Here is a 26467-nt window from a genome sequence, read left to right as displayed (position 1 = left end):
TTTGCTGATCTTCGTCAGAACACACTCCCAGGACTGCTACTTCCACAAGAAATGTTGTTTTTGTTCCAAATAATCCATATTTATGTCCAAATACCTCCGTTTTGTTTGTGCGTTAAGGTCACTATCCAAAGGGTAATGCGCGAGCGCATTTCGAGACACAAAAAGTCAAAATGTTCCATTACCGTACTTAGAAGCATGTCAAACGCTGCTTAAAATCAATTTTATGGCATTTTCATCGTAAAATTGCGATAATATTCCAACCGGACAATAGTGTATTCATTCAAGGAGGGAAAGAAAAAAACAGCGTGCTCGCGGGAACGCGCATATCCAATCCCTTTGTCCTCAGGCAGACCACTGAGAAACTGAGCTACTATACTCTGCCCAGAGACAGGAGAAGGCTCAATCTGCTTTCTGAAGGCTTTAGACAGCCAATGGAAGCCTTAGAAAGTGCAACGTAACCCCACAGACACTGTATATCTTTTGATAGAGAATCAAAAGAAGAACTACAATTCTCAGACTTTCCACTTCCTGCTTGGAATTTTCTCAGGTTTTTGCCTGCCATATGAGTTCTGTTATACTCACAGACACCATTCAAACAGTTTTAGAAACTTCAGAGTGTTTCCTATCCATAATATGCATATTCTCGTTTCTGGGCAAGAGTAGTAACCAGTTTAAATCGGGTACGTTTTTTCATCCGGCCGTGAAAATACTACCCCCGATCCTAAACAGGTTTTTAGGAGATGTGTATCTTTAAAATGGTGTAAAATAATTGTGTGTTTGAGAAATTTGAATTATGACCTTTTGTTGTTTTGAATTTGCCGCCCTGATATTTCACTGGCTGTGTCCCGCAGGTGGCCCACGTAGCCCATAGAAGTTAAACCCTTTACAATGAAGATCTGTGAAGTTATTTGGAGTTTTATGAATTATCTTTGAAAGACAGGGTCCTGAAAAAGGGACATTTCTTTTTTTGCTGAGTTTAAGTGAAGCCCAAATCAATGTAGTTCTCATCATATTTTCACCTCTTCGATGGTCCAACGTCCCTGTCTGTTGTTCGGTGCTTTCCCGGGTAAGGGGGCAGTAGCTCTTCGACTGCATCAGATTCACAACTGTCAGTGTCCATGCTAGCTGGGCTAACAACAAAATGTAGGATTACTGATGCTAGCATTGGATGTGCTCATGGAAGCAGAACAACTTGTGCCTTCGACAGGTGCAGGTGTAGTACTGCTGGTAGTAGCAGTACTACCAGTAGAGCTGGTATGTGTCTCTATGGACACGGGCCTTACTTTTTTAACCATTTTTCAATTTTCGAGCAAACGGAATGAGCAGCAGCTACGTTTGGCTACATACGGACCGTTAGTGGAATTCCCGCGAGAGAGTAACAGTTAATGTGATTGGATGTTAATTATTTGACTAGTCTACCTGTATTTGACATCGTGTTGTTATTTTGCTGAACACTTGATGGTTTAATTTTATTTTTGGCAGTGAAACGAGGCTACTCAAGCGATTAAAAAACCTCACCCCAATGTATAGCCCCGTTGGAAAATAGAAATGGACTGTTTGAAAACGTGAAGAATAAAAAAAAAATGTTTTATGCAAATCACATTTGTATTTGGCGTGCCCCCGACGGCATTGCGCATACCCCAGTTTGGGAATACCTGATCTACACTGATTTAAGTGGATTTAACAAGTGACATAATTAAGAGATCATAGCTTTCACCTGGATTCACCTGGTCAGTCTGTCATGGAAAGAGCAGGTGTTCTTAATGTTTCAACACTCAGTGTATATCCCTTGTAACAATATTGTAATTACATGGCTGGTTATTAAAGATTGTACGTATAATGTAACTAAAAGGTTTATACCTAATGTTGTCCTGTCTCCTAACTTCTCCTGTTTAGCCTAGTGTCCACAAAGGTTGTTACATCGTAACTACATAGTAATTATAAAGGTTATACCCTACTGGGTTTCACTTTACATTAAGTTGCTTGCTTCTGGGTAGGTACATGATAATTACAAGTTTATCCTATGTAACTATATTGATCTAACATTACACTTGATTTGGTATAGCCTTTGAGCCTGGTCATAATATAAAAATAAACACATTGAAAATGACTGGTAGTTAATGACAGGGTGTTCCTTGTTACAATTGTTGTTACCAGGTCTGAGCCTATTTATAAACTCAGGTATTACATGTGGATTCAATGGTAGTGGCACCTTGTAGTAATATGTAACAAAGTCAGATTTTGGTTTGAGTTGTTAACATTGTAATTCACAGGTGACTTTCAAACATGTAATCACAAAACATTCATAACATAGTGGAACAAGAAAATGTGTAATATCATCAAGTTACACATGTGGAATTACCTTCAGCAAGTGAATGTGTAATTACACATTCCATGTTCCAATTGTGTAATAACTGATTCCGCAACACAATAACCATGTAATTATATAGTAAAGCCTACATTGTGAGTAATAGGGGCAACTTAATGTAAAGTGTTACCAAGATCTCTTACCTGTGAATCAGGCTGTGGAGTCGGTGGTTTGACTGGCAAGAGCACAACTTCCCCAACTAACTTCACTGGACTGACACTAGATTGTTCAATGCTGGAGGCGAGCCCCTGACTTTCTGACTTCTTGGCCTCTTCAGGAAACGCTTCATTGATCTCTGACTGGTATAGACGAGCCTCAGCCTCTGCGTCGGAGGGAATGTCTTCTGTAATAATATAGACAATAAGTATATCTTAGAACTCGATAATGTACACTACTGTTCAAAAGTTTGGGGTCACTTCGAAATGTCCTTGTTTTTGAAGAAAAACCTAATTTCTTGCCCATTAAAATATCAAATTGATCAGAAATACAATGGCAACTTCATTAAAAATGGACCCGCAAAACACCAGTCTCAACGTCAACAGTGAAGAGGCGACTCCGGGATGCTGGCCTTCTAGGCAGATGTAACGGTTGTCGTCTGGAATTGAGGACCAAAACGCAGCAGGAATGCGGATGCTCATCTTGATTTATTTATAAAATAAAGTGAACACCAAAATAATAAACAACGAAGAACTCACGAACAACAAACAGTCTTGTAACAGGCAAAACAAGAAACAATCTCCCACAAACACTAAACCAAACACATACCCATATATAGGACTCCCAATCAGAGGAGTCCTATATACGAGAAAACACCTGCCTCCAATTGAGAGTCCAACCCCAATAACCCAGACATAGAAATACAAAAGACCAGAGACCACATAGAACATTACCCAAAAACCCGGAAATAATAAATCAAATGCCCTACTAAATAAACCACCCCGAACCACATTAAACAAATACCCTCTGCCACGTCCTGACCAAACTACAATAACAAATAACCCTTATACTGGTCAGGACGTGACAGCAGAGTTGCAAAGAAAAAGCCATATCTCAGATTGGCCAAATAAAAGAAAAGATTGAGATGCGCAAAAGAACACAGACACTGGACAGAGGAACTCTGCCTAGAAGGCTAGCATCCCAGAGTCGCCTCTTCACTGTTGACGTTGAGACTGGTGTTTTGCGGGTACTATTTAATGAAGCTGCCAGTTGAGGACTTGTGAGGCGTCTGTTTCTCAAAGTAGACACTCTAACGTACTTGTCCTCTTGCTCAGTTGTGCACCGAAGCCTCCCACTCCTCTTTCTATTCTGGTTAGAGCCAATTTGTGCTGTTCTGTGAAGGCATTGTACGGGATCTTCAGTTTTTTGGCAATTTCTCACATGGAATAGCCTTCATTTCTCAGAACAAGAATAGACTGACGAGTTTCAGAAGAAAGGTCTTTGTTTCTGGCCATTTTGAGCCTGTACTCAAACCCACAAATGGTGATGCTCCAGATACTCAACTAATCTAAAGGAGGCCAGTTTTATTGCTTCTTTAATCAGAACAACAGTTTTCAGGTGTGCTAACATAATTGCAAAAAAGGTTTTCTAATGATCAATTAGCCTTTTAAAATTATAAACTTGGATTAGCTAACACAACGTGCCATTGGAACACAGGAGTGATGGTTGCTGATAATGGGCCTCTGTACACCTATGTAGATATTCCAATCAAATAATCTGCTGTTTCCAGCTACAATAGTCATTTACAACATTAACAATGTCTACACTGTATTTCTGATCAATTTTATGTTATTTTAAATGGACAAAAAATGTGCTTTTCTTTCAAAAACAAGCACATTTATAAGTGACCCCAAACTTTTGAATGGTAGTGTACCTCACCATATTTGGTAGTGAGTGGAAATGCCAACCAGATGCTTCAAATTTATTCATCCGGTGAAATATCTGGCTAATTGTTTTATCTGTAGTGTGAGGTGAGAGGTAAGCGTGATGTAACTTCCTGGTGAACTCTCACTTATATCAGAGATCTGTATATAATGATGAGATGCTCATGTCTCTGCCATAACAATGTACAAACAAGTACATCATTGAACCCGATAATGTACCTCACCAGTCTAACCCTTGCTGTCATCATAGCTCATAAATTACATTTGTTCATACACATTCTGTGAAATCTCACTCTAGTATTACATTAAGAATTAGAAAACTAAACAGTAGATTTGTTGAAAAAGTTGGTTGCATACCCTGGTCCATCTCGGTGCCTGGCTCAAAATCATGGCTGCCAACTTCTGCTTCCGGGTCATCATCCTCACAGGTCTCTGAGGGCACAGGAGAGCGAAGAAACAGTTAAACGGTACCAACTGAGCTTTTAGTCTGGTTCAACTAGGGCTGCGGCGGTCATTACATTTTCTAATTGACCGTTAATTAACAAACACATTTAGCATAGCCTACAAGCCACTGATGCAGACCTTTGGAATATCTACATTTTAAAAAGTCTAATAAATCCATATAATATTGTCACGTCCTGACCAGTAGAGGGAGTATTTGTATTGTAGTTTGGTCAGGACGTGGCAGAAGGGTATTTGTTTCTTATGGTTCGGGTTGCGTGTGTTATTAAAGGGGTGTTATATTTATGTGTTCCGGGGTTTCAGTGTACGTTCTGGTTCTGGTTTTCTGGTTTGTCTATTTCTTTGTGGCTCCCGATCAGGAACAGCTGTACGTCGTTGTTCCTGATTGGGAGTCATATATTAGGAGCTTGTTTTCAACTGGGGTTTTTGTGGGTAGTTTTTTGCACTGCTAGTAATATTTAGCCTGCGAAACTGTCATCTGTCGTTCTTTGTTTTGTTGTTTTTTCCGTGTTCTCTTTATTTAATAAATATAAAGATGAGCATCCACATTCCCGCTGCGTTTTGGTCATCTCTACACAACGACACTCGTGACAGAACTACCCACCACAAAAAGACCAAGCAGCGGAGTAAGGAGCAAAGGGATTTTGATATGGACTATCGGGAGAAATGGACATGGGAGGAAATTCTGGACGGGGCTGGACCTTGGCACCAGGCTGGGGAATACCGTCGCCCACGGGAAGAAATCGAGGCAGCCAAAGCGGAGAGGCGGTGGTACGAGGCCTTGTACGCGCTGAGGGAGAAGCACGAGAGGCACCCCCAATAATTATTTTTTGGGGGGGGCACGGATAGTTTGGCTGGGCCAAGGATGAGCCATAAGCCAGCTACCCGTGTTTATATGGAGGACCGTATGGAGTGGAGGACGCCGAGTTTTGAAGAAGTGCGCACGATCTCGCCCATACACACGCACAGTCCAGTGCGAGTTATTCCAGCCCCTCACAGATGCCTTGCTAGAGTGGGCATCCAGCCTGGTAGGAGGATGCCTGCGCAGCGCGTCTGGTCACCGGTGCGCCTCCTAGGACCAGGCTACTCTACGCCCGCTCTACGCACGGCAACCATCAGGCCCCTGCACAGCCCAGTTCGCCCTGTACCAGCACCCCGCTCGTACAGGGCTACTAGTTCCATCCAGCCAGGACGGGTTGTGCAGGAGGTGCGATCAAGACCGCCTGTGCGCCTCCATGGCCCAGTATTTCCAGTTCCTGCCTCTCGTGCTGACCTGGAAGTGCGAACCCCTAGTCTGGCACGTCCAGTACCAGCACCACGCATCAAGCTTCCAGAGAGTCAGCCGAGTCCTACTCAGCCCGTTCCTGCTCCTCGCACTAGCCATGAGGTGCGTGTTCCCAAACTGGCACTTCCAGTACCACGCATCAGGCTTCCAGTGCGTAATACCAGTTCCACTCGGCCAGTTCCTCCTTCCCGCACTAGCCCTGAGGAGCGTGTCCCCAGGCTGGTACCTCCACTACCTGTCCCACGCATCAGGCTTCCAGTGCGTCAGCCCAGACTCAAGTGTCCGGAAACAGTGCCCCGTCCAGAGTGTCCGTAAACAGTGCCCCGTCCAGAGTGTCCGGAAACAGTGCCCCGTCCAGAGTATCCGACGACAGTGCCCCGTCCAGAGTATCCGGTAAGAGTGTTGAGCCCGGAACCGAGTGAGACGGCCCACAGTTCGGAGAGGGGTGAATGGGTCTACAGTCTGGAACCGAGTGAGTCTGCCTGCGGTCCGGAACCGAGTGAGTCTGCCTGCGGTCCGGAGCCGAGTGAGTCTGCCTGCGGTCCGGAGCCGAGTGAGTCTGCCTGCGGTCCGGAGCCGAGTGAGTCTGCCTGCGGTCCGGAGCCGAGTGAGTCTGCCTATAACTCCGAACTATGCGAGTCTGACTATAACTCCGAACTGTGTGAGTCTGCCTACAGCTCGGAACCGAATGAGTCTGCCTACGGCCCGGAACCGAGTGAGTCTGCCTACGGTCCGGAACCAAGCGAGTCTGCCTACAGTCTGGAGGGCAGTAGACCAGAACCTGAGCCACCTCCAGTATAGGTGGGTTGGGGAGGGGGGGTGTTGCACAGGTGCCGTCGTTGACGGCAGCCACCCTCCCTTCCCTCCCTTTAGTTTAGGAGATTTATGTTGTTTTGGGGTATTTAGTTTTTTTGTGTGAGGTGCATCCGGGGTCTGCACCTTTGGGGGGGTACTGTCACGTCCTGACCAGTAGAGGGAGTATTTGTATTGTAGTTTGGTCAGGACGTGGCAGAAGGGTATTTGTTTCTTATGGTTCGGGTTGTGTGTGTTATTAAAGGGGTGTTATATTTATGTGTATGTTCTGGTTCTGGTTTTCTGGTTTGTCTATTTCTTTGTTTTCTGTGTGGCTCCCGATCAGGAATAGCTGTACGTCGTTGTTCCTGATTGGGAGTCATATATTAGGAGCTTGTTTTCAACTGGGGTTTTTGTGGGTAGTTGTTTTTTGCACTGCTAGTTACATTTAGCCTGCGAAACTGTCATCTGTCGTTCTTTGTTTTGTTGTTCTCTTTATTTAATAAATATAAAGATGAGCACCCACATTCCCGCTGCGTTTTGGTCATCTCTACACAACGACACCCGTGACAAATATAGCCTACACTATCACAATAAATCCATTATTTATTTGAGAGGTCTAAAGAAACATGATATGAAGAAGATGTAGTCCATTTCAGAAGAACAGAATAGCATACTCTGCGTTGTACTTATGTTAGGTCCTGACCTGGCTATGCCATATGGCTGTGGGCTACACTAGTTAATTTAGCAGACAAGATTTGGTTAGAATTCCGTGGCATTATTTTATAATATGAAGAATACAATTGAACATACTGTAGCTGAATAAAATAGAAAGGATATTTTCTCCAAAAATATCCAAGCACACTATTCTGTGTTGAGCGGTTAACAAAGAAACAGGTGCTCCTATATGCTTAATTTAGAGTTATTTATTTAACTTTAGTTGTGATACAAACATTGGGCTATATGTTTTGATTTTTAATACATTCTAAGGCTGCATGATGCGACTAATGATGATTTGAAAAAAGTTGCATGAAAGGCATGAGCTCTGCTTTGTTTTTTGCACAGGCTGTACACATTTCAGTCTCTCATTCACAAATTTGGCAAGCACTTGATAATCCCTCGAATTTCCCGGTTGCAAAAAAGACAATCCAACTAAAACAAATCCATGCCTTTAGCGGCCAGTGGCCGTTGTGCCCTTGGGCTGATTATAATAATTATAATTCCCTTCTCCCCGCTGCATGTCGAAGCACCTCTCACTCACATGGCTCTCAGTCACGTAATCGGGTCTTTCTCACAGGCTACAAGTGAAGACAGACACATCGGAGACGCAACTGCATGTGTCCTTATCCAATTCCAAGGCACATTTTGAAGATATTTGAAGAACTGTCCACATTTACTTTTTGTCAGCCAACAAAATGAGTAGGCCTAACGAACAGCACAAGTACTAGCCTATGTCAATCTACTATCCCCATAGTACAAAAGTTGACCTATTCTATTCTGTGCGAGAAATAAATATTACAAACATAGTCAGGGACAGTTGTGGGATCCAAATTAATACAACCACTAGCATCAAAAAACCTGTTTGAAGCAATGAGCTTGACGCAACAGATGAGAAGGTTTAACTTAAAATGTTGATAAACTATTAGGCTGTCACATTATAAGCGCAGCAATGCGCATACGGCAGTAGGCTATAATCAAACGTTACATCAGCAGGAAAACACCATTCTTAAAAGTGAACAAAAATGTGATTATGCACATGATGCTTTTATTATAAAAGGTGAAAATTATTTTTATGGTGAAAATGATCTTCCCCAAACTTGAAACTCACGCACTGTGTATGTATGCCAGTTAGGCTCTACACCGGTTGTAAAGCGGATTAATTTGCTTGATTTTAAGAGTTAATTTGACCACTTTAGTTGTGATACAAACCTTAACAAAAAACATAAGCCTATAGGCTAGGCAACATGAGGTGTGCGTCTATGATTTGATAAAGTCGCAAAAAAAAAGCATGCCTTAAGCTGGGCATCATTCACAAGTGATAGGCTAATATTGTCACCCATCAAGACTATTCTTGCTTTAATCTTGTCTTTACATATAGTAAATAATGTGTGTGAAATTTTGACCATTTTCATGCACCCGTCTCGAAACAGGGGCAGCGAGAAAAAAAACAAATACATGTCATCTATCCACTTAAATAGTGAATGGAGGATGCTTTTCCTGTGGTTCATTTTCATGCCAGCCAGGTAGCCTATACTCCTGTTGTAAAGATAAGCAATGTACTTAATATTTTCTTAATATTAGGAAAGTTGAGAAATAAATGTAGTAGGCCTAGCCTATAGAAAGCTGATGGGATACTCTTTTTAATAGAGGCCATCACTCTGTTTTCTCACGCAATTGCATAGCCTATAGAAATGTTGCGCAACATGAGCTCATGGGCTCTCACGGAGTGTTTGATTAGATTTTCGATAACATTTGCATTGATGTCAGAGTGATTTGAGGGACAATAGAGTGCTGAGTACCAGGCAGTTAGCAAGTTTGGTAGGTTACTAATGACCATCAGCAGCATCAGAGCTTGGAGAAACCTAATTACCGTGACTAAACAGTCACATGAAATTTGACTGCCATCAAGACTCGTGACCGCCGGTGTGGCAGTAATACGGTCACCGTAACAGCCCTAGGTTCAACCAAAGAGAGCTGTCTAAGACTCCCTCAAATCTGTCTAATCTGAACCCTCTCATTTTCTGACCTCAGGGCAGGCAAGAAACGAAAGGCTAAACAAACACTTAAGAAAAAGGCCTTTGGGCGAATATGAAGCATGGAGACAGGAATGAGAAAAGCATATGACTAGGCCTAGGAGAAGTCCATTTCTGGGACAATTATAAAAAGAGATTTGTGGTAAGATGTTCATAACATTTACATATATGCACACAACAGGCTTTGCAGATAAACAAAGAAAAAGAAGAGCAAATATTACCATGACATGACTGGGGGTTAGAGACAGACATGCACTGATCCATTTCTGAAAATGCAAATAGAGGACGCTTGCATCAACAAATTGCAAATCCACAAGGTGTTAATGGCATCCATGTTGAAGTGGAAAAGCAAAAGTATCCCTCCTGTCCAAATGGTCCTTGTGAGATCCATAGACTATACAGTATGTTACAAGTTTGTATGTTTTTTTGTGTGTTTGTCAAGAACGAAACCGCCCCAAAAGCTTGAAAAAGGAGTCAGCCCACCTCAGAAACATGCCACTGTTAATATCAGAGGAAAATAAGGATTCCAGAGAAATGACAACTCCACAAGTCATTACCCATCTAGTGACATCATCATGCACGCCAGGCAGACCACCATAGGCTTGCAACAGCCCTGGTGAGTGTGGTGTATAGCCCCCCATAACTTATCTCCTTCTACTCCGATACTTTATAGTATGATCTGACGTACAGGGAAGCGAGTGTGGGTGGTGAGAAAACTCGTAAAGTGTTGGTCTCTTGCGTTGTATAGTTCCAGCATGCATGCTTGTGAGTGTGTGTCTGTGTGTGCTGCCATGCTATAAGGAAGGTAGAGTAGAATAGAGCTGGAAGCCAAGGTATAGGGATCATCATATATAATGATCACATAAATCGCTCTGCACTACCTCCAGACACCGACTCCAACCAGACTCGCACAGCCTCATGACGGGCGGATGTGTTGGCGGGGGCTACATTTAAAACAAACATGGTTGGGACAGGATATTAACAGAACAGACACATGGGAAAGAAACAACAGAACAGAACAAAGCCAAACCAAATGAACAGACAGAATAAACAAAAGGGATAAATAAAGGAAGGAATCCGGGGTGTGATTGGTGACCTTTGATCTGACCAAGTGAAACCTGTGTCTCTCTGTCCATCGGTCACAACCCCAGACCCCTTAGCGACAACACAGAGACACAACATAAATGCTCAACAAAAGAAAGCAGGACAATCAAAACCACAGATGATTATAGACAAGAGGTTGTTTAGTGTGGGAGGGTTGGTCCTCCTGACCCAGACACACACAGCAGTAGCCAGTCTGATGAGACACACTGGTCCCCAACCGGGAGACCCACAGTCAGGGAGGCAAGGGGCCGGCCTGGGAAGTGTACCCAGGGATCAGCTCCTCTGGGCTGGGTTACCTGTGGAGGAGGGCTGGGAGGCTGAGGCAGGAGGCCCCTCCGACAGCATGGAGACTCCTCTGATATTCTTAATGATTGAATGATCCACAGGCTGCAGCACTTGCTGGATCTGCAGGTATCTGGCTGTATGGAGGTGTAGGGGGTGGACCGTATATGGTTGGTGTGTGTGGATTTGAGTTCCATAATGTATGAAGTGTGAGAGAGTCGTTGAGGAATGGGAGTAGGAACACCAAGGGAAACAGACAGGACAGAATGGGAAAAGAGAGGGATAAGAGAGAGAAGGTATAGAGGTGATTTTAGACCAGTAGGAGACAGTACGGTTGAAATATGATCTACCACAGGAAGGAGATGGAGGCTGCATGCACTAGTGTCCTGGAACAACAATAGCAGCTTTACAGTAAAATATTATAAATCAGAAAGACAAAGTCTCTACCATGGTAAAACTGTTGACTGACTAAAAAAGGGACACTGTACATGTTCTTAGTAGAAGTGGATTATTACAAAAACAAAGTTGCAAGAAAACAAGTTAATAGGAAGAACGTTAAGGGGCAGAATAAAACGGGTAGTAATATTTCAGCATGAGAATGTAAAACAGAGAATTAAAAATAACCGTCCTTCTCAATCAAAATTCAACAATTCAAACATAACCATGCCAACACAACACTGCAGGAGAAAGCCTAGTAAAAAGAAACAAACCCAACACAACAGTTAATTAATGAGAAGGTCCCTTCACTCGTCGTTAAGTGTGCAAACCCCATCAGCAGGCAGTCGTGCTACCTTTAAATGTACCTGTATCCTCTTCATCTTTGAGGTTCTCCAGCCATACGCCTGACTGGAGCTCCCTCTCCCACGGGCAGTACTCCCCCTCTGCCAGTAGGGGGAGACATGCCCCACGACAGACAGACAGACAGACAGACAGACAGACAGACAGACAGACAGACAGACAGACAGACAGACAGACAGACAGACAGACAGACAGACAGACAGACAGACAGACAGACAGACAGACAGACAGACAGACAGACAGACAGACAGACAGACAGAGAAGATGAGGAAAACAATGACTTCACAGTGACAGGTGAAAGAGGTATACTTTTCTCTAAAAAACAGATTTAGTGAGATAAGAGGACCAATAGTCACAGAGTTGAGATGAAGACAGAATGTTCACATACAAATGAGGAGATGAGGAAGACATCATGGGGATGACATCATAGGGAAAACATTGACACCAGTTTACTGTAGAACTCACTGACTGAGTGACTAGACAGGCCTGCTACATTCCAAATCGCACATATCATAAAAAAATTGTTGACAGAATATCAGCACTCCAACAGGACATCTGAAAACTGAACCTGTAGATAAACTACATACAGTAGACACACTTTGTAAACTTTAAACTGTCACATTATTATTATTATAGATTTTTTAAAACTATTTTACCATCACTCGATTCCTCCTCATCGTCCTCCTCTTCATCATCATCTTCCTCCTCCTCCTCCACCTTTAGGTCTCTAACAATTTGAGCCTGAGCCCCGTCCTCTCCCTCGGCCCCTGGGTCGCTGTCGGTCTTCAGCTTTGCATGGAGCTCCACAGCCTCTTTCCAGGGTACCCCTCCCAGGTCTGAGGGGCTGGGGGGCTCCTGCTGCTCCTCCTCATGGTCCTCATCCTCCTGGTCTTCCTCCTCCATGTCAGACTCAGAGCTGCTGTAGGAGTGGAAGAGAGGCAGATGTTAAAGCAGGCAGGGAAGGAGAGGATATATACACACACACACCAACACTTACTGGCACTGTATATATCCAATACTTTACAAGCACTGACCATAACCATCACATACCAGCATGCAATATTAAATGATCATTTAAACAAAAGCCACAGTTTGTGTGCATTACAATACATAGGCCTAAATTGGTGAGATTCAACAGTTGCTCCCACTAGCCATGCCCTCGCAGAGTTGACTGTCCCTCTGTCTTACCTGGAGCCCAGCTCTGCGTGTTTGTCCTTGTCCAGCACGCTGCTCAAGTTGTGCTCAGCCAGCGTCTCCTCGGGCACCTCCTCCAGATCCTCCTCCCGCTGCAGAGAGAGACGGTAGTTCTCCAGCTCGATGCGCTCCGGCGTGCCCCGCAGACGCTTAGGCAGGCTGGGCTCCTGCAGCCCGTTGACCTCTGGGACTGGGGTGGATCGTGGAGGGGCGAGAAAACAGACAGGCTTTCTAAGAATCAGATGGGTAGCATGATTGAGGAGAGGAGCTGGAGGGATACAGCAGTGCAAGAGCCATGCAAGGTGTAGACAATAGGCAGGCTTGGGTATCATTCAAACTGGGGCTATGCTTCTTATCTCCAGGTTTCCACTATACCGTTGGACCAGTATACTGTACCTACTGTATAACATTCTAGCAACCACATCTTTTCCATAATCACGTTTCCATCTATGTTTCTTCCATGACTATAGTTGAGCACTGATTTATTATCACTCATTTTGTATGAACTGATGTGTGTCATGTTTGAGCCATTTTTATGTTTGTATACACATTTCTTCAGATTCTAGGACAAACAGACAAAACCACACAGTCATTCTAACAATTTATTGCATTCATTGTTTTTCCTACAGTGGCTCACAAATATAATAGATTTATTATATACACTATATAAGGTTGGAACTACTTTGCCTTTTTCCCATCCTTTCTAGCAAGTCGTAAAACTGACAGACACCGACAGTCTAATACAGGGATGGGCAACTAGTGTCCCAAATCATTACCCTGTTGTAGTAAACATGGTCAATTTACTGACTGGGGGGCCCCCATTTATTTAGTTTTCACTCTCACTCAGATATCATATTAATATGGCATTAGTCAGGGCACAATGCGTTGAATTGCAGTAAATTAGCTTAAACTGCAAACATTTCTCTCCACCCCATGGCAAAATGTGTAGAATTGCAGGATGGATATGGATGTGGGTTCGCAGACCTGCGAGCGATCGCATTCCCTCATGATGAGTTCAGATTTTTTGTGGCCCCTACCCCCATCAAAGTTGCCCATTCCTGGTCTAGTAGAATCAGTCTAAATTTGAGATGAGATTATACACTTGCATAGGGCACAGCAACAATTAAAAATGTGTTATTTAAAATGATAAATGTAGGTTAAAATAAGGTGAGAGAAACTTACCAACAGAAAATGTGTTGTAAGCAATGACCACATGCAACCCTCACTAAAGCATGGTGTGGTGAGGCAGCGACTGATATTTCATTTGTTTTCATGCGATGGTGCTAGTGGTGACAGTTTGTCAGATTAGTGAAACTGAAAAATGCAGAACTCTAGTATCACAGAGGGACATTTAGAAGACAATAGAGCTTGCATCACAGTCTCATGAGACAATAGATTCATGAGCCAATGAATCCTATTCGACTAACCTCAGTTTTAAAGATGATTGGGATTCCTACAGGTTAGCATGTGTTATGACATGATCAATGTTAGCCATTAATAGAAACTTAATAAACAACATTATGTGGACATCCTTTAAATTAGTGGATTTGGGTATTTCAGCCACACCAATTGCTGACAAGTGTATAAAATCGAGCGCATGGCCATGCAATCTCCATAGCCAAACATTGTCAGTAAAATGGCCTTACTGAAGAGCTCAGTGACTTTCAATGTGGCACCGTCATAGGATGTCACCTTTCCTACAAGTCAGTTTATCAAATTTCTTCCCTGCTAGGGCTGCCCCAGTCAACTGTAAGTGCTGTTATTGTTAAGTAGACATTTCTGGAAGCAATAATGGCTCAGCCGTGAAGTGGTAGACCACAGAAGCTCTCAGAACAGGACTGCCAAATGCTGAAGCGCGTAGTGTGTAAAAATCGTCTGTGCTCGGTTGCAACACTACCGTGTTCCAAACTGCCTCTGGAAGAAACGTCAACACAAGAACTGTTCGTTGGGAGCTTCATGAAATGGGTTTCAATGGCTGAGCAGCCGCACACAAGCCCAAGATCACCATGCACAATGCTAAGCGTTGGCTGGAGTGGTGTAAAGCTCACCACAATTGGACTCTGACGCAGAGGAAAAGTGTTCTCTGGACTGATGAATCACGCTTCACCATAATTGTTTTATTTATTTAACCTTTATTTAACTAGGCAAGACAGTTAAGAACAAATTCTGATTTACAATGACGGCCTACCCCGACCAAACCCTAACCCGGGCAACACTGGGCCAATTGTGCATCGCCCAATAGGACTCCCAATCACGGCCGGTTGTGATAGAGCCTGGAATCGAACCAGGGTCTGTAGTGATGCCTCTAGCACTAAGATGCAGTGCCTTAGACCGCTGCACCACTCGGGAGCCCCATCTGGCAGTCCGACGGAAGGAAACTATGTTTGGCTGAGACCAGGCAAACCCTACCTGCCTGAATGCATATTGCCAACTGTAAAGTTTGGTGGAGGAGGAATAATGGTCTGGGGCTGTTTTTCATGATTCGGGCTAGGCCCATTATATCCAGTGAAGGGAAATCTTAACGCTACAGCATACAAAGACATTCTAGACGATTCTGTGCTTCCAACTTTGTGGCAACAGTTTGGGGAAGGCCCTTTCCAGTTTCAGCATGACAATGCCCCAGTGCACAAAGCAAGGTCCATACAGAAATGGTTTGTTGAGATCGTGTGGAAGAACTTGACTGGCCTGCTCAGAGCCCTGACCTCAACACCATCGAACACCTTTGGGATGAATTGGAACGCCGACTGCGAGCCAGGCCTAATCGCCCAACATCAGTGCCCGACCTCACTAATGCTTGTGGCTGAATGGAAGCAATTTCCCACAGCAATGTTCCAACATCTAGTGGAACACCTTCCCAGAAGAGTAGAGACTATTATAGCAGCACAGTGGGGACCAACTCCGTATTAAATATACATGATTTTGGAATGAGATGTTTGACGAGCAGGTGTCCACATAATCATGTAGTGTATACGTCATGTTTGCGGCCTGCTTCTATCTTATCTTATTACCAAGTATAAAAATGTTCTAGTAGTTGCGGGATGAATGCCTTATACTTAACTTAAATATAATACTGGCCTAGTAGGCCTACAGATCCCTTAATAAAGTAATCTAAGCTACAAACTTCACACTAGATAATTAGCCGTACATTAGATACATCAACCTACATGTTTCATCTGTAGATTCTATATAGTATATGCAAGAAATGCAGCATTTAGCAAAAGCAGTGTAGGTGTTAGAATGCAAAGAGCGGGGTGGGAAGGTAGAGGGATGCAGGAAGACAGACAGACAGGTCACCCACTGACGGTACAGTTTGAGAGATGAGGGGCAGGGTGGCTCTCACAAGGGACCAATCACAAGCACTGTTTCAAGCACTAGCTCTCAGCTTCAGGCTACTCTGATAGGAGGGTGAAAAGGTAAAGCTTACAAAGAACCAATCACAAGCAGTGCTACAGGCACACTCTAGTGAGCAGGTCAAATAGGACAAGGTAAAACTAAGAAAGTCAGAGACCACTACAGGTTACAATCACAATAGAGTTGGGCCTTCGATTAAAGCACAGGCAGGCAAAAGAGCATACTCAATGCATTTGTTGAGTAATATAACATATTTAATATTATAATTAAATTAATATAAATATTACATTTAATGTACACCTATTAATCAATTCAACAAGTTACTGTTAAATTACTTAACTCGTTAAATGACTGATAAAAAAGTGAGAAAAAGTAACTACAGTATAATGAAGTCTTAAAAACCCACAGAAGCGAACAGCGAAGGCTCATCATTTTGCCTGACTGTTATTTTAATTTCCCAGCTGAGAGAGATCGAAGAAGATGCACCATTCCTTTAAAATGTAGCTGCCAGCGGGGGCTACTTTATTGACCAAAAGGGGAAGGAATGCTAAATCTTCAAGAATAAAACAACACACCACAAGCACAGAAATCACATCAATAGGACAGCAAGCTATACAAAAGAGGAATAGAGGACACTAGCTAACATTCACTCAGAGTCATTAGTTTGTGAAGTAAAGCCACAGAGGTTATATAAGGGGAGGGGGATACAGTATGTTCTATGGGTACTGTAGTACATCATGCTACAGGTCATGCTAGGAGATTGAGCAAGGCGTTGAGGGTGAAACAGCAGAAGAGGTAGAGACAGTAGGTATACAGAAGCGGAGAGTTGAGGGAGTTTAGCTCCACCAGGTGGTAGGTCCAGGACAGGGTGCGGCGGAGGGTGCGCAGGGGCCCCTCCCCCACCCATCGAGCCCGGGCCAGCGGGACCAGGCGGGGCAGTGGCACCACAGCTAGAGGTAAGGAAAGTGGGCTAGTGGGGGTACCTGAGGTCTGGCACTCAGTGGGAGACAGGGATGCCATCTTCCCCCTCCCGGGGGAGTCCATGGTGACCACGGCAGGTAAGGACGCCTTGTTGTCCTGAAGACACAACAGAGGTGAAGGGAGGAGGGGGTCAATACACATCCTACACTTCCTGATTGTCCGACATGACAGATCCGGTGTGTGTGTGTGTGTGTGTGTGTGTGTGTGTGTGTGTGTGGGGAGAGGATGGGTCAGTAGTACCTTTGCATTGAGCAGAGCAGGTGTCGGTGCTGGCCTCTTCCTCTGAGCCTGACCAGACAAGCGATAACAGTAGTGCGGCTTGCAGTAAAACTTCCCTGCAGGAGGAGACAAAAACAGAGAAATATCAAATCAGCGCTAAACTAAACACCTTTCCAGATCAGCCTGCATTCCCCTCATCTGGCTGTTGCATATTCTTTAGTATGGTGAAATCCTCTGTGTGTATTAGACTATGCTGTTCATAGACAGACACTATTATTGTCTTCCCTCCCTAGGTTCCCAGCGGTCTAGAGTCTGCTCTACCAGTGGGATGCCTGGGATCACAAACTAAACAGGGAGAAACAGCCACTCCATCATTGCTAACAATCTGCTACTTGTTCAATGAGCACAACAGAGACCTTATGACACCCATAGAGAAAAGAGAATGACATCACAAGACTGGAGCAGGCCCTATGAGGACAATCTGATAAATACTGTAACCACAAGGACAAGGCTTGGTATAATTGACCATGCTAACAGTACATGTCTGCCTATGAGTAGGCCAACATGTCAGTCAGCACTTTCTACAGTATCATAAAATGCTCAAATGATCCCTGCTGGTCATCTATGAACATTTGAACATCTTGAAGAACAATCTGGCCTTAATGATCATGTACGGTTATAATCTCCACCCCAGCACAGCCAGCAGGACTGGCAACCCTTCAGAGCCTGGTTCCTCTCTAGGGATCTTCCTAGGTTCCTGCCTTCCTAGGGAGTTTTTCCTAGCTACCGTGCTTCTACATCTGTATTGCTTGCTGTTTGGGGTTTTAGGCTGGATTTCTGTACAGCACTTTGTACCATCTGCTGATGTAAAAAGGGATTTCTAAACACATGATAGATCTGATTGTGTGTCAGTAATGTCTGTGACCTGTTTGAATTTTGTCAAGACAAAACAAAGTGACTGTCATTCAGTGGGGTGTTTTTGATCACATATCAACAGCGTATGCAAGCTAGATCTGTTCACATTTAACAAACAGATCTGGGACCAGCTTCCATTTGTATTACATTGCCTGAAAAGCACACTACATTATAATCATGGTGAGTGGTCTAAAGACGCATCTTGGGAGCACGTACCATCCTCCACATCAAAGGCGTAGGACGACAATCTAAGCGTCGTTCCGCAGTAGTCACACTTAAAGCAGCTGCGGTGGAAGAACTTGCCCTCGGCACTCAGCCGCTCCATCACGTACACACGCTTCCGGCAGAAGAAGCACACGTCACTGCCCCCGATGTTCTGGGGAAACTCCTTCCTCAGGGAACCCTGTAAAGGAAGAGGGGGAGAGGAGATTAGATCAGGGGCAGGGGAGAGGTGCAGAGCGATGGAGAGAGAGGGTAGGTATTTCCATGAAGCCCCAGCTTCACAACTTAGTGGGAAAATCGAACTGATAGAGAATAATGGGATCAACTGTTCCATTGATATCAAACCATTCACAACCTAGTAGGTCATAACATGGGCCACTAAAACATAAGTAGTTTGCATTTTCAGAAACACCTGAGATTGTAGCACATTTTGGATACCACAACAAACACAAGGTCAAAATGTTCGACACAAACAGAACACTGGTGACAGAGTTAGTTTCTAAGAAACACACAATTACAAATTGTTCTCTAGAACTGGTAGGAAGTCCTAGTTAAACTCATTATCCCCAAACACCACAGCTGCATTCGCAAGCTGGAGTCACTTCACTCTTGAGTCTACAACATGCCTAGTGCCCTACAACACTATTGGCTCTTACCAATTCCACCAATTCCCTCTCGTCAAGTAAGGGCTTGGGTTCCTCCTGAGGTTGAAGCTGATTGGCTATCTGATCAGCCAATAAGCTTACTCCCCCTGTGTAGATCTTTAAATATCTCTATCGACGGCAGAGAGAGAAAGAAAGGACAGTAGGATGAGAGAAAAAGAGACCTGGAGGAAAAATAAAAACATGCAAAGGATGCAAAGGAATGTGAGAGAAAGGAACAACATAGTAGTATGAGGAAGAGCAGTAAACTATGATAGGTCTGCTAGTACACTATGTAAGGCACTAAAGAGCACTGGAAAACAACTGATATCATGAGAGGGAAATGAAGCCATGTTTGGTTGATCAAGCGTGTAGATGTGTCGGCTCACCAATCCAATGAACTGCTTTGAATTAGTGTTTTCAAATATTTACAAACCAACTGCATAGAACTCTTGAACCCTCATTTACACTAATAAAGCCATGAGCCACACCACCACATGCAGTGTCTGACAGAAAGGGAGCATTGGAGTTTAACCATTACAACACCAGTGATGTCTACACACCATTACTTTAATGAAGAGCAACAGCTGTTGACTAGCCCTGTGATGCTGAGCAATAAACTGTGGCTATATGAACCCCCCCCCCCCCCCACACACAGTGTTAATTCTCCCGGCGCAACCCTTTGGCTAATAAAACAAGAAACATAATTGGTCAACATGGACACAGGATGTTAGGATCAACTATGTACATTCCAAAGATCAGTGACTCATTGTAATATCTCAAACACACTAACTGTAACCCTAAAATGGCAGGGATTAGATGTACAAAAATCTCTAAATAAAATGTATCCTGCAGAGAGACACAATTTAGGTCAGAGTTAGCACATAGTATGACATTTAAATATTTCAAAGTATGGATGAGATTTACTGTATACCATGCGGTATTATAATATATCATCTCAGTCAACATGAAGATCAAATTAGGCTGTCCTGAGGGAGAAACACCTGACAGGGTGTCCCTAAGCACGGTGACCACAACACTGCAATGATGCAGGCCACACCTAAGGGACCGCTAATATCAATCTATTGGAACATAAATTATTCATATAGCTATGACTACAGTACATTCTCTTCCACTTTTCACTGTGTCATCACATTTTTCAACACAGCTAGCTGAGCTGTATCTTGGACTAAAACGGCACATGCGTTTACACCCATAGAGATGAACCATTCCTTTATGCATTGTCCACATGCTTGTTAGGACACACATTGGATATCAGTTCAATCACATATCAGAGGCCAGGCAGTGAGTTATTTGGCCCATCTCCCAGAGGCACTGAGTAAGGTAGTGTGTTAGAGTCAGCCCCACTGCAGATTTCCTCAGGAGGGAGGGGCTACCTGTCTGAGCGTTTCAGGGGAGGAGAGGGGGCTCTCTGGGCTATGGCTGCGTGACAGGTGCCACTGTTCTATAAAGAAATGGGAGGGCTTTTTCTTAGGCTCCAGGGGAAAGAAAGACAAGACAATTAAGGCAGGAGGACTTGGCATGAGAACAAAGAGAATAGGCAAAGATGCAAGACAAGCTGATATGGAAATCCCTTGGCTGGGTCATATTCTAATTCTACATAACACGAATGACAGATACTGAGTAAACAATAGGATTAATGGCAGTGTTTAATTTATTGTTTTATTACTCGATCTGACATTAATGACATCTTGTAAAGTAACTAAGGAGATCAGAGATCAGGACAGTTCTTTTGGTAAAGTCCTTGACTTTGAACCCAGGCCAAGGCTATTGAGTGGTGTGTATCACCTGTGGCTTTGCCAGCTTGCTTTGAAACTGCGAGGCAAGCTGCTCAGCCCTCTCCTGTATACTAAGGCTATGTAACGGCATTTGGTCATCAGAGCGCAGAAGCTCTAGCTCCTGCAGAAGAACACATTATTAGATTACAAAGAACAGAATAGGACTGGTAAGGAAGAATTTTGCCATGCACAAAGCATCCCATGCACCACACAAGATCCAGATGATTTAACATTTATTTAACCAGGAAAGACCATTGAGGTTAGAAACCTCTTTTGCGAGAGCAACCTGATTGATTGTGATAGAGGTTTTAGCCTTGTGTGCTAGGCTATTTGTGCTCGCTTTAGTGGTTTAAGTGATTTTTATGTGACAGGTTCATCTGACCTATGCATACTAACAAGGGTTTCCTGACTGCTGTGTCTTGACATACCTGATCCACTATTAGTGGAGGTGACTACTCATTTATGGTGTACTTGTAAATGCTGCATTGTTGCAAAGCCAATTTCTATTTGCCATGCAGTAGAAACACAGTAGAAAAACAGGGACAAATTCAGCTTAGGTCAGCTATTGAGGTTACTGGTTAGCAGGGTGGTTATTGGTAGCCTAGCAGTAACCTCTACGGGCTACGGGGGCAGTATTGAGAATTTTGGAAAAAATATGTGCCCATTTTTAACTGCCACCTACACCAACTCAGAAGCTAGGATATGCATATTATTACCAGATTTGGATAGAAAACACTCTGAATTTTCTAAAACAGTTTGAATGGTGTCTGTAAGTATAACAAAACTCATATTGCAGGCAAAAACCTGTGAAAAATAGATTTAAAAAAATGAGAATTTTGTGACTGTACTATTTAGTGTCATTGTTTTATAGATACCACAGTGAGAAAGGATTCAGTTCGCAACTCCTACTGCTTCCACTAGATGTCAACGATCTTTAGAAAGTTGTTGGAAGCATCTGTCATGAATACAGACCGAATTAGAATGCTTACAAGTTGACACGTCATCACTTCATTTTTTGCACCTGCGCATGAATCTGAGAAGAGTGTCTTTGTCATAATCGTTTATTCTAGACACTTGATAGGTTGTGTGAAAATATTACTGATGTTTACTGATGTTTCACGTTAAAAATGGACCAAAAGATTAATGCTAAACAACGTTTGACATGTTTGAACAAACATAAATAGATTATTTACTAGGTTTTTTTTAGCTTTTCGGCGTGACTTTACACTGCCCACCTCATTTTGTGGGAGCCTACTGAACGCTAACTATTTGGACATAAATTATGAACTTTGTCAAAAGAAACCACATTTGTTCTGGACCTGGGATCGCTGGCAGCGCCTTCTGATGGAGATAATCAAAGGTAAGGGGATATTTAGAATGTTATTATCGATATTAGATGATGCTAATGCTAACGGTATAGCTTAGCTTAGCTTATAGCTTAGCTTATGTTGTTAGCATAGTACCCAGTTTATAGCAAAATGTGATTTCCCAGTAAAGTTATTTTGAGATCTGGCCATTCGGTAGCAATTACGAGATGATAATATATTATTCTTTGAATGACAATATTATAATTTACCAATGTTTTCGAATAGTAATTCCGTGATTTGTAATGCTGGATTCACTGGGAGCATTCGAGCCGAAAAAAATTCTGAATTTCACCGCGACTGTAAATGCTGTTTTTGGATATAAATATGAACTTGATGGAACTAAAAATGCATGTATTGTCTAACATAATGTCCTATGAGTGTCTTCTGATGCAGATTGTCAAAGGTAAGTGCATAATTCTAGCTAGTTTTCTGTCTGTTGATGCCCTTCTTTGAATTGGCTAAACATTACACGCAGCTATTGTCAATGTACTCTCCTCACATAACCTAACTTTAAGCATTCTCCGTAAAGCCTCTGAAAATCGGACAGCGTGGTTAGATTTAGGAGATATATCTTTCAAATGGAGGAAAATAGTTGATTATTTGAAATGATTACTCTTGCAGTTTTGAATTCCCCGCCATGGTCACATGACAATGAATCCCAATACCGGGATAAGATCCTGCCCCCTGGCCTCAACAGGTTTTAAGAGCGTTGGGCCAGTAACCAAAAGGTTTCTGGGTCGAATCCTTGAGATGACTAGGTTGATTGGTTGATCAACATTGGTTGATGTCCCCTTGAACAAGACACTTAACCCTAATTGCTCCTGTAAGTTTCTCTGGATAAGAGTGTCTGCTAAGTGACTAAAATGTCAAATGTAGTAGTCTGAGGAGAAATGTTATAATGCAGCTGTCCTTGATGTCAGTAGGTATATCTTATCATTTAAAATCGAGTCAATCCATCAAAATCAATCTAGTGAGTTTTCCAAGAAGCAGAGATGAGGTAATGTGTTAGTGTAGATCTCCCCAGAGAGGAGGGGCTACCTGTCTGAGCGTTTCAGGGGAGGAGAGGGGGCTCTCTGGGCTATGGCTGCCAGACCGGTGCCACTGTTCTATAAAGAAACGTGAGGGCTTTTTCTTAGGCTCCAGGGGAAAGAAAGGACAGATAAATAATGTAGGACAGTTCAGAAAAGGCAACAGGACTGAGAATGATGACAATGAGGAATTAGCTCTTAGCTAGAGTACAGTAGTAAACCAACACCAAAGACACTCGAACGATTAAAAAAAAAAGAATAAATCCACAAGGCCTATCACTTACAGATAATGAATTGACTGATTATATACGGCTCTGTTTTTTCACACAACATGCCATGGTGTTCACCTTTGGTTTCTCAGGTTTACCCTTAAACTTAGCGACTAATCTCGCAGACCTCTCCTGAATGCTAGGGATGTGAATAGGCTCCGGCTCGTCAAGCTGTACGGGTTTCCATTTCTGCAGATTAAACGAAGGTAAGCATTGTGTGTGTTTACAGTCTGTTTGTCCCAAAAATGATAATACTGGTTTGATGCAGTTAGCTGGTATGGTTGGATTGAGAATTTAAGACAGGCTATGAAATAACAGACCTCTATTGACAACCCACTCTTTCAGGGGGAGTTGGGATATTTAAAAAAACTAATTTCCAATTCACACATGCATATTAATACACACTTGTACATGTGTCAAATAGGACAACTATAAGCACCCACTAAATTATGATTTACAAATTGCACACATATCATATAATACTGTATATGAGTCAGCATGCAAGCACTGCTATGGTGAGAGAGAGCAAACAATAGTGCCCAAACTAAACATATGAAACTAGCCTTGAAATACTGTATACTTACATACTGTAAGTCATCATCTGCTTACACTTTGTTGATTGTTCCAATCATATTCTGACCACAACAATCCCTTCCATCCCACACAATCCGTAGAGACACCCAGTCACACACACTCTGCCTGTGTTGTTAGTTCCGAGGGTTAGCACTGATCACAGGCCCATTCAACCATGGTTACCCTGTATGTCAGAAGGGTCTGGTCCTGGGTGGTGTCTTCCTCCTCCATAACTCCTCCATCACAATGCTGAAGGACACACAGACACTTCAAAACTGACAGCTAGGACCATGTTTCTCCGCTCAGAAACAAACCACAGCATGCCATATACAGCATCAGATCTTTCACTGCAGAAAGTATGGCAACAAGGCCCCCACCTACACGCTGGTCAGCCACAACACAAGAAACCCACTGATGAGAAGAACGGAAACTAAGACAAGATACAGTTTATTTTAGTTAGGTTGGAAGTCCTCAAATCAAAATGTTACTGTCACATACACATGGTTCGCAGATGTTATTTCAAGTGTAGCAAAATGCTAACGTCTAAGACGTTAATATAGGGAGGGGAAGAAGAGTCACTACATTTAGCTTTCTACTTTGACGGCACAACTGGATAACTTGTTCGTAAGGTAAGACAAAAGTCAAGACCTGAGAGGATAGAGGTTAGATAAAGGATCAACAAGGCAGAGGACAGGGGAGTGTGTCTGGTCTGGTATGGCACAGACTGGTCACCTGTGAGTGAAGAGAGAGTGAGGAGGTGGTGGAAGAGGAGGAGAGCAGAATGGTTTTCTTAGGGCAGCTCCGTGAGCCACAGGTTGACTCTGTACTGCTTCTTGGCTTGAGAGTGGAGAGGAGGACAGGCCGTCACTTGCTGGTGTCACTGACGTGCACAATTCCTCCGTTCAACACGTGCACACACAGGCACACATGCCTCTGCACCCTTCAGGTATCATATTGCCTCATCCAAATTCACTTTTGAAATCAATGAGTCAACAAACATTCACATATTAATATCAATTTAACTAATGATTCACATCCAATAGGCTAAAACAATCATCTGCTACAGTATCACCCTCACACTCATTCTTGTAACTACCGCTGGCATTCTACCACACTACACACTCATTCTTGTAACTACCGCTGGCATTCTACCACACTACACACTCATTCTTGTAACTACCGCTGGCATTCTACCACACTACACACTCATTCTTGTAACTACCGCTGGCATTCTACCACACTACACACTCATTCTTGTAACTACCGCTGGCATTCTACCACACTACACACTCAAGCCAACACCGTTTCATCACACACAGGCACACACACCACCCACTGGACGCATGTGAAAATTAAGGCAAATAAACAACATTTCTTCACATTCACCAACTAATTAGTTTACAGTTAAGCAAGTTATTTATTTTTTTACGGCCACAAAAACCTTTTGGGACGCTCTTGTGAGTGAATGAGAAAAAAGCGAGAGGAATAGCATGATGAGAAAAGTATGAAATACTGTGGTGAGCGAGAGTATACTTATGTGTAGGGTTGCAAAATGTTTGGAACTTTCAATAAATTCACTAGTTTTCCAGAAATCCTGGTTGGAGGAATCCTGATTTCCTGCTTATTACCTCCTGATTCCGGGAAATCATCCAACTGGGATTTCTGAAAAAGCAGGGAATTTATTGCAAGTTCCAAACATTTTGCAACCCTACTTACATGAGTCTGAAGAGCTACTAAAACATGTACACTAATCAGTGAAAATGAGTGTGTGAGATGGAAAAGTGGTATTGGAGAGCCTGTGAAAACCTACAGGAGGGTAGCTCTCCAGGAACAGGGTTGGAGTGAAAACCTACGGGAGGGTAGCTCTCCAGGAACAGGGTTGGAGTTAAAACCTACAGGAGGGTAGCTCTCCAGGAACAGGGCTGGAGTTAAAACCTACAGGAGGGTAGCTCTCCAGGAACAGGGCTGGAGTTAAAACCTACAGGAGGGTAGCTCTCCAGGAACAGGGCTGGGGAGCCCTGGTCTTGATGTTAATGGCTTAACGGTGTGTTAGCTAATTATTTCCACAGAAAATATTTTTCACGACAGACTATTTCCAACCAATTAGCTCAACTGCAGATTAGCTTTCATGGGTCAATCAAGCACAGCTCTGAACTGGCCATTTCACTTAGGGGCTCAAACTGT

The 26467-nt window shown here is 43.2% G+C and overlaps 1 protein-coding gene across 21 annotated transcripts in view; it reads right to left on the bottom strand.

Moving 5' to 3' along the window:
* LOC115197409 (protein-methionine sulfoxide oxidase mical3a) overlaps positions 1–26467 on the bottom strand; it is a 188464-nt gene that overhangs the window by 44179 nt on the left and 117818 nt on the right. For 9 of the 21 annotated variants that reach the window (XM_029758896.1, XM_029758897.1, XM_029758880.1 and 6 more), the window contains 17 exons: positions 25016–25120; positions 24467–24532; positions 23789–23899; positions 23452–23553; positions 21057–21167; positions 20645–20743; positions 19263–19379; positions 18601–18787; positions 17491–17585; positions 17253–17346; positions 12913–13108; positions 12381–12643; positions 11718–11807; positions 10941–11063; positions 10422–10484; positions 4606–4680; positions 2512–2711 (listed from right to left, as the gene is read on the bottom strand). In XM_029758896.1, the coding sequence (XP_029614756.1) occupies positions 2512–2711; positions 4606–4680; positions 10422–10484; positions 10941–11063; positions 11718–11807; positions 12381–12643; positions 12913–13108; positions 17253–17346; positions 17491–17585; positions 18601–18787; positions 19263–19379; positions 20645–20743; positions 21057–21167; positions 23452–23553; positions 23789–23899; positions 24467–24532; positions 25016–25120 (2097 nt within the window). Of the gene's footprint in view, positions 1–2511; positions 2712–4605; positions 4681–10421; positions 10485–10940; positions 11064–11717; positions 11808–12380; positions 12644–12912; positions 13109–17252; positions 17347–17490; positions 17586–18600; positions 18788–19262; positions 19380–20644; positions 20744–21056; positions 21168–23451; positions 23554–23788; positions 23900–24466; positions 24533–25015; positions 25256–26467 lie in introns of those variants that run through there. The other 12 variants (XM_029758899.1, XM_029758900.1, XM_029758884.1 and 9 more) reach the window with 11 other exon arrangements.

This window comes from Salmo trutta, chromosome 7, assembly GCF_901001165.1.
Source record: "Salmo trutta chromosome 7, fSalTru1.1, whole genome shotgun sequence".
In the NCBI taxonomy this organism is placed as follows: Eukaryota; Metazoa; Chordata; class Actinopteri; order Salmoniformes; family Salmonidae; genus Salmo; species Salmo trutta.
Note: the sequence above shows the minus strand (reverse complement) of the source record. Positions and strands in the feature narration are given on the sequence as shown.